Genomic DNA, 9,052 nt, shown 5'->3' with positions numbered 1-9,052 from the left:
GTTTGAGGGGTGTGGGGTGTGGGCTGGAGGGAACGTGCTTCAGAACTTCGCTCGCCAGCTCGGGGCTCCCTGGCTCCGCCGCTCCTGCCCCCCGCCCTGCTCGCCCCCGGACAGATCAACGAGAAAAGGCCAAATTACAGCCCCGGGCCTCCCTCCCCAGTTTCCCTGCGCGGGGGGCGGGGGGCCTGCCCTCTTCCCTGGGGGCACCTTCCCCCGCCACCGCCTCTGTGGTGCAGGAGCAAGCGGGGGGCCCGGGCCCAACTTTGCAGAGTCAGGCGGAGGAGCCCCGCGGCCCGAGAGATGCGCTCGCCCCGGAGCCCGGAGCCCGCAGCCCCCTGGGCGCCCCTCGCATCTCTGCCCCCGCCCGCACGCGCCCCCAGAGAGGCCCCGGCAGCTCGCCGCGACCGTCCCCAACTCCCCCAGGGGCGGCAGCTGCACCCAAGGCATCTGCCCTCCTCCCGCTAGCCGCCACCTCACCCCTCAGCCCCCACCGATCGTCGGCTGCCCCCCCCAGGGTGTCCCCGGAGAGTGAGAGTGATGGACTAGCCCGCGACGTCGGGGCTGCGATCCCTCCCCCTAGAGATCGGAGGTGGGAGCCGCGGAGTCCCCCGGTTCCGGGGCCGCGGCGGGGCTGCCCGGGGTCCCGGAGCGAGGGCCGGGCTTGGGGTCCGGGCCCCGCCCGGCTGCCGGCGCCCCTCTCCTCCCGACGCCGGCGAGCGGGGCGCTGCGGGCCTTCCTCGGAGCCGCGGGGCCTGCGCGGAGGCGGGGGGCGCGGGGGGCGCGGGGGGCGCGGGCGCCGAGCACAGGCCCGCCTCGGCCGGCCGCTGGAACAACTTTGCAGGAATATTTTGTTAGGGGAACAAACAGACAGAAAGTTATTAGTGTCAAATCACGGTCTCCAGAGTCGTGTGCTGTGGAACGTAAAGATTCTTCGGACGGACTGAGATTTCCAAAACTGGGAGAGGGAAAGAACTCTGCACCCTTTGCACGAGGATTTGCCTGAACCTCCAGCCCAGGGATTTACAACAGGCTAATCTGTGTTACAGACCCGCAAGAAACTTTTTCCTTTTCTCCACCCACCCCTCACCCCACCCCACCCCCGCCCCTCCACTCTCTTGCCAAACTCTGGCCATATTTTTGTGCGTGTGGCCTCCCCCCCCCCCCCCGTTTAAACAACAAACCCAGAGGAAACACTGGTGGGAGGAAAAATATATGCCCCAAATCAAAAAGGATGCAGATTCAAATTTACTCCACAGCGAGGTTTCCTATTGCCGTCGTTCTGCACACCGAGAGTTAATCGTATACAATTTATAACAATCAAAATCCCCTCCATATTGCTCAGATGGGGTCCTAATGCTCCCCTGTCTTTCTAAAATCAGTGACAAGTGAGTCTTTGTGGGGCATTTATTTCCTTCTTTTTTTCTAGATGACAGCTCCCCATTCTGAGAGCAGGGAGCTGTTTGCCGCCAGCTACAGACCACTCCAGAGCCCAGGCTCTTCACGTACGAATCGCATATGGAAGTTTTTGCCCCCCTCCCCCCAAATCCCAGACAAAGAGCTATAAAAACTCAGAAAGACGTGAAAGGAATAAACTTTAAGATATAGATGCACTTTTACTGGTGTATTAAATAACATTTCAGACATTTTTTTTTTTAAAAAAAGAATTACATCTTCATGTTATCAACAACCAGAATTCTAACAATAAGAGGCCAGGGTTGTTTTGATGGGATATGATATTGTTTCTAAAACCTCTAACAGCTAAGCCAAGCAGAGTTGTTATTAAGGTAAAGTACTACGTGGTAGAGTTAGTTAACTTTTCTTTTTCTTAAAAAATAAAGGAGGAAACAAATTTCCTAGCTTCCCACAAAACACAAGAACAATGTGAAAATATTCTGATTGTTTATCTCCATAACCAAGCGAAGCCTTTAAGAAAACTAAAAAGCCATTTTTCTGGCACTCCTGTACCCGCCTCTAGATGAGGAAGCATTGAAATAACTCTGGCCCAAGTTCTACAGAGGTGGGCAAGTTTATTCCTTGATTTTTCTAGCCAAGTGGCAAGCCCCTGCCACTTTTGCATTATTTCCTGTACTGAACCAAGTGGCCAGAATAGGTACCAGGAGCCCTGGTTCTCTCCTACCACCCTCTGCCCCCAGTTAAGAGATGATGCGTCACTGAAAAAGTAAACTTTCTTGCATTAGGGATACTGTTGGTATAAAATTTAGCTGAACATCCCATTTAGTCATATTGTCAAGATTCACTGCTAGTACCTCCAGATGCATTCTTCACTTTAAATAGACACTGTCCCTTTTGCCTCGTTGAAATATCCAAGCAGACCCAAAGAAACCCTTTTACCTTTGACCCTCCCTTCACCATCCTTCTTTTCCTGTTAAAAGCTCGGTTCTTTATCTCATTCTTTAACTTGTCTAGGAATTCAATAGAATCTAGAACAGGGTTCTATAAACTGATTGAAAAATCAACAAAGACAAATCACAGAAACCAGTGACAAAACGGTAATTTCTCTCACCCAGCACCCCAGCACTACAACAAGCTGCTTCACAGGAAGGCAAATGAGAGGCAGAAGAAGGCAGCATTTACACAGACGTGCACAGGTACCAAAGGACTCACTTGCCATATTTCCCCATTGTTGCTGTCGCATCTCTTTACTAGTTGCTCTTGGAGAAATAAGAAGATGAGAAAGGTGAGTGCCTTTATTAAAGCCATGTCATCGGAAAACCCTGCCAACCAGTGTGTGGCCTCCACTGGTAGGAGCAGGAGGTGAAGAAGAGTGCTTTTGTTGCTGCCATCTCAGATATACAGGAGGTAACTTCTTGGGAACCGAGAAATGGCTACAAGTGCCAAGCATAATATTATTTGTGGCCATTCCCTCTATCTGACCTTCACATAACTCTCCCACATGATCGTTTCTCCCCCATCTTATGCCATAGATTTTAAAAAGTGACACATTTTGAGGAAACACAGGAGCTCTTTCAGGATGGCCGCATTCTGCATTTATTGTCTTTGGGGGGAAAGAAGGGGTTTGTCATTGTGGCTAGCCAACATCTTAGGGAGGACTGCCCCACACATTTCTTTCTCCCAGTGGCAGTGATAGAGGTTTTCACTCTGGCGTGTAATACATTCCCCCAAACCGGCATTGAAACTGCCTGAGTAGCTTTAGGATCTGAACGGCAAGCATGGGTCAAAACCATGGCGTGTCCGTTTAACACGTGATGGTTTCCAGTCAGTAGCCCCTGTGGCTAAGAACAAAAACCGCCTTCTCAAGGTCCACTAAAATGCCCTGCAGAGGGCAGATGCTGCTTGTTTTCTGCCTACAATGGAGGAGGATATTGACCCAGAACTCAAATCTATACCCAGCTTAAACATTTTACCCATCAGCATGTCTGCGGTCACAAAACACTTCTTCTTTCTGTCACTTCTCGTTCAGACTATTGATAAGATCATTTGGCTGAATCTGTTTGGGACCTGTGTAATATTGACTAGGAGTTAGAAAAGATGATCAGATGTAATAAGCCCAGAAACTGCCTTTCAAAATGGACATTTATACTTAAACCAATGTTCCAAGGAGGACTTTAAATACATCAGCAAACTTGTAAACTAACCCAACACTGCTTGGATGTGGCACTAACCTTAAGCTGATTTTGGTAAGTATACTGTTCCCTCTAAGAATATCTGAAACAATCTGCTATTAGCATCACAGCCTTGAGTGTCTTCCATACATTCTTTCTTTCGTTTTTTTTTGTTTTCTTTTTTTTTTCTCTCTCGCCCTGCTTTGGAGCCTATTTGCTTGCCCGAAGAGAAAAAGACACTAGTATATAAACCATTGCAAAATCCATTTTTTTTTCTGTAAACCTAACAGGCATCATACATGGGACCCACCAATAATCACTTGGTAAACACACATCTTGCACATTGTCAGAGTTATTCTTTGTTGAAAGGTATTTGTTAATGATTAAAAAGAATACCTTTAACTAAGCTTTGCTTTTAAGATCCCAAATTTTGTGAGAACATGTGGGTAAAGATTAAAGTCCACCTAGTTCCATTGATGCTCTCCAAAAAAAAAAAAAAAAAAAAAAAGCACAATCAGTCAAGGTAAAGGTAACCTGGAAAGAAGAAGACGTAGGGATATCTGCATATATTTAAAGGGGACAAACATCTCTTTGTCGGACCATGAAATGGCAAACAAATCGAGGCTCAAACCCAATGACCATTTCAATTTAATGCTATAGGTGTAGTGACTGAAAGGTCTGGAACTGATAGTTTTTTGCAAAGAAAAGTGAATTAGAATCAGAACAGTAGTCTCTTAAAAAAAGAAAAGAAAAGAAAAGAAAAGCTCTGAAAGTTATAAACATGAAACCTGGCAGTATACGCATAAAATTTATTCCAAAACTTTATGAAGTATAAAGGAAGGGAAGTATTTTACACACAACTCAACTCAGTCAGTATAAGGTCTAGGGTTTTCTCCCCCCCCCCTTAAAACTTGGCACTATCTTTAAAAATAAAATAAAGATATTTCAATAATTAGAACAAACTATGAAGGTATTGTGCATTTCTGTTTTATGTAGATAATAAAATATTACTTTAACATAAATATATAAGGATCTCTGCGTTTTTATTTTCCCCACAAGCACAACCAAATGTACCAAAACAAAGTATTCTTAAAGAGACTGAACAAAAAAAAAAAAATTACATCCCATATAGATTTTGCTCATCTACTCATTTAAAGCTACAGAAAAACAGTTTCCAGAACCTTTTTGCTTTAAAAGAAATAAATATACATTGAGGCAGGCCACTTAAAAATGATATGAAAATATTTCCCTGGGTAGCATTAAAAAAAAAGAAAAATAGACAAAGAAACATTTAAACTATTTCTGCATTTCAAAAGACAGATATTAAACATATATACATCGTGGTAAGGTTCAGTGGTAACTTTCATCTTAGTAAACCTATGAGAGTTAGAGGAGCTATAGACTCGTCCCCTGAACTCCAGCATCTGACCTTACCCACTTGGTAATAAGAATCTGAAAATTCATTTCCTCCCTTTACCATTGGCTATCTGCCCTGCTCTGGATTGCTTCACTAAAGGCCAGTCCCCACACCTCAGGAACAAGCAGCGTGATGCACCCCGAAGCAGCAGCTCCGTGCCCATCTCCTTGTGACATTCGTTGGGGGAAATGAAATACAGGCAAATAAATATGCCCATTATAAGTCATCATTTATCTTGCAAAAACATTGAAAATGAAACAATCACAGGTGTTTGAAGAGACAATATAAAGCATATTTCCTAAAACCTTAACTACTGAGTGCAATGCTAATCTGATGCTGAACCATAATTTTATGGTATTGAGAATTTAATGTCTTAAAAGAAAAATTTGCCTAATATTTAACCAGAAAAAAGCCCCAAACTTTGAAGATTAATAAAAAGTGTTTTCCCTTTGAGCGCCCTTTTGTGCTGATTATTTTTAAATGTTTTAACTGATCACAGTTTAATGGTATTTATTTTCAATACAGTTAGAAGTTTTTTTTTCACCTACACTTCCCAGTAGAGTCTTTTGTTATGGGAGTTAACCATTTTCCATCAAGATAAGGTAAAAAACGCACTTAAAACTATTAACAAAGGGAGAAAAGGAAGGATAGAAAATAGCAATTTTTTTTTTCCCCAGTTCATTTGGCTTCCTTAGTGAAAGAGGGAGAAAAAAGCTGTCCAGGTCAAACTGGTATTTTCTGTAATAAATTATAAGAGAAGAGGGTGTGGGACCTTAAATATGATTTGATAAACAAATGAGCTAGTGAAAACAAAACCAGTCTAGAGTGGAGATATCCTCTGTATGCATGTGGGTATTTGTGTGGTAAGACACAGTCTATGCATACACCATTAAGTTCCCAGATTATTTTCTTTATGTTAAAAAAAAAAAGCTATTAGAGGAACAAAGTTTAACTGCTGCTGTCAGCACAAATAATTCCTCCTAATTAAGTTATTAAAACTGAAGGCAGAGAACTATACAGGGGCTTCTGAAGATATATATTTCCCTGGTTCTCTTCAAAGTGCCACTTTCTGTTGGACAACTCTGGAAATATATTTAACCTCCACATTTCCTCTGAGCTCTTTCACAATGGGCCCGCCTGATAAAATGAAGCAATCAGTCACTCACTATCGATTTTTCTTTTTCTCCCCTCCTGCAACCTCCCCCAGAAACACTGCCTGAAAATGAAGTTTACTTTGTGGCTGGTAACAAAAACCAATGCTTGACTCATTTTTGTATTCCAAACTGGATTCTTGCCTTGGATAAAGCGGGTAGACCATGCACGTTTCCTGAAAGCAGAGAAGGATTTATTTTGTACGAAGCCAATCTTTTTTTTTTTTTTTTTTTGCTTTGGTAAAAGAAGCAAATAGATGTTACACCAATGTTGGGGTGGGGTGGGGGGACCGAAAGTAACCAAAGTTCACAAACAGTAAGAACAAGGGGGCAACGCGACAACGTTAGAAATGGAGAGTAGCCAAGGGCTGGCTGCAACTCTCTCTGCTGGATAAAACAAAACAAAACAAAACCCGGCAATTTCAAAATTAACGGTGGGAGAAAGAAAAATCTGTTCATGAATTTGTTCATGTAAACTTCAATTTTCTTGCAGTGCAAATTTATGTGGTTAAATTTTGACTACATCAAAGCACATGTGTATTTTTCCCTCTTTCCTGATGAGGATCCACATTAAATCAACACAGCAGCATGTGCCAACTCCGAGCATCAGGAAGCTGTTTTGTGTTTATCACGGTTTGGTGGATTTTTTTTTTCCTTTTTGGTTAATTTATTTAGTTTTGCCAGGTATTTAACTCAGTGCTTGCCATCTCTCTCTCTCTCTCTCTCTCTCTCTCTCTCTCTCTATTACACACTCTCTCCTCACTCTCTCTATGAGACACTCCACTCCATTGCCTGGGTACTAGCCTGTAAAGGTCAAAACACATCATTACACCTGCTACCGTTTAAAGGATAGTCCAGTGCTTTAGTTGCTTTCCTTATTATTATTAATCTTTTTTTTTTTCCTTTTAAGGGACGGGGAAATAATAATTAAAATAAAAGAACAATCAGAAGTTAGAGAGGGAACAAGGGGGCCGGGGAAGGGCCGTGGACCGTAGGGGAGGGGGAGCCCCGCGCTCTGCCCCTCCCCCCGCTCGAGTTCACTGGACGGGCGTCTGCACCCCGTGGTGTGGTGGCGTGTCCCTACTCCCCCCGTACACATCCTCGGCGCCCGGCAGAGTCCCTCCGGGAGGGGTCATCCTTTTCTCTTTCTGTCTCCTGTTACAAAACCAAACTCTCACCACCTCCTTCTCCAGCTGTAAGCTGTCCGCGAGGGAGGTGATCTCCTGGGCCGAGGGCTTGGGGCATTTGAGGAAATGGCTCTCCAGAGCCCCCTTGACGCTCACCTCGATGGAGGTCCGCTTTTTCCTCTTGCGCCCCTGCGCTGCGATCTTGTCTATGCTCGTGGGGCTGCCCGAGGACGAGTCCGCCTCCTCCAACCACTTGTTCAACAAAGGCTTCAGCTTGCACATGTTCTTGAAGCTCAGCTGCAGGGCCTCAAACCTGCAGATGGTGGTCTGCGAGAACACGTTGCCGTAGAGGGTGCCCAGCGCCAGCCCCACGTCCGCTTGGGTAAATCCCAGTTTGATCCGGCGCTGCTTGAACTGCTTGGCGAACTGCTCCAGGTCATCCGAGGTCGGCGTGTCCTCGTCCGAGTGCGGGTCGTGGTGCGCGCCGGGGTGGCCCGGCGGGCCCTGCGGGGGCGGCGGCGGCGGCGGCTGCTGGTGCGGGTGCGAGTGCGGGTGCGGGTGGTGGTCGGCGTGGTGCGGCTCGTCGTGCGCGTCCCGCAGGCCGTGGTGGTGCAGCCCCGCCGGCTGCCCGCCGGCGCCCAGCATGCCGTTCACCGTGAAGCTGGGCTGCGAGTAGAGCAAGCCGCCGTTGGACGCTCCCATGGAGGGCGGGAGGTGCGCGGCGGCCGCGGCGCTGCGCCATGCCCCGGGCCCCGGGTGGTGGTTGGCGGCGTGGTGCACCAGATGCGGCGGCCGCTGCTGCTGCTGCTGCTGTTGCTGCTGCTGCTGCTGCTGTTGCTGCTGCTGCTGCTGCTGCTGGTGCTGCTGCTGCAGGGCGCCCGGCCCGTGCAGCTCGTCGCCGCGGCCGCCCTGCTGCACCACCACGGAGGGCTTGATGTCCGGCTGGCCCAGGGGGCTGGTGGACCACGGGGAGCCGTCGCCGCCGCCCCCGCCGCCGCCCCCGCCCCCGCCGCCGCCGCCGCCGCCCCCGCCGCCGCCGCCGTGGGACAGCGCGGTGATCCACTGGTGAGCGTGGCTGAGCGGGTGCCCGTTGCTCTGCAGCGCGCCGTAGTCGCCCTGCACCAGGCTCTGAGCCTCGCGGTAGCCCCCCGCGCCCTGCTGCATGCCGCCCGGCGGCTCGGCGTGCACGATGGAGGCGCTGGAGGTGAGCAGGCTGTAGTGGTTAGACGCTGCGGTCGCCATGACTCTCGGAGCCGGACTGAGCGCTCCGGTTAAAGGAGCCGCGCATTTGACAGTTACTTTTTCGCCTCGGGCTCCTCTGCTCGCTCGCTCCCTTTCTCTCTCCTCTCTCTCTCTCTCCCCCGGCGGGCAGCTCCGACGCCCGCTCCGACGCCTTCTGTGGCCGCTCCTGCTATTACCGCTGCCGCCGCCGCCGCCGCCTCCCGCCCGCCCTCGCTCTCTTTCTCCTCCTCTCCCTCCTTCTTGCTCTCGCTCACTCTCCGACTAGCTCCGCGCTCCCCCCTCTCCCTGCTCTCTCCAGCTCTCTCCCGCTCTCTTGGCAGCGCCAGCTCGCGGCGGCACGCGCCTGGGCCCCGCCCCCTCCGCCCCCTCCCATTGGCTCCGCGCCCTTTGATTTACGTGGATACCGCTAGCAACCTCCCAGGCCGGCGCCGCCGATTGGCGCAGAGGCGCCCCCTCCCCCTCCCGCCCCCCCTCCCCGGGCGCGAGTCCTCTCGGCCCTCCTCCGGTCCCCCCTCTCCACCCAATTCAGAT

The 9,052-nt window shown here is 49.2% G+C and overlaps 1 protein-coding gene across 1 annotated transcript; it reads right to left on the bottom strand.

Annotated features, from left to right (window-relative positions):
• Positions 1–1,593: 1,593 nt before the first annotated feature.
• On the bottom strand, positions 1,594–8,826 carry POU3F2 (POU class 3 homeobox 2). The gene has a single exon (XM_025444701.3). It carries the CDS (start codon positions 8,519–8,521, stop codon positions 7,190–7,192), a length of 1,332 nt encoding a protein of 443 aa, XP_025300486.1. The 5' UTR covers positions 8,522–8,826; the 3' UTR covers positions 1,594–7,189.
• Between the last annotated feature and the right edge of the window lie 226 nt (positions 8,827–9,052).

The sequence above is a fragment of the Canis lupus genome, chromosome 12 (assembly GCF_003254725.2).
Source record: "Canis lupus dingo isolate Sandy chromosome 12, ASM325472v2, whole genome shotgun sequence".
NCBI classification, from domain to species: domain Eukaryota; kingdom Metazoa; phylum Chordata; class Mammalia; order Carnivora; family Canidae; genus Canis; species Canis lupus.
The sequence above is the reverse complement of the archived record's forward strand: the minus strand, read 5'-3'. Positions and strand labels throughout refer to the sequence as shown.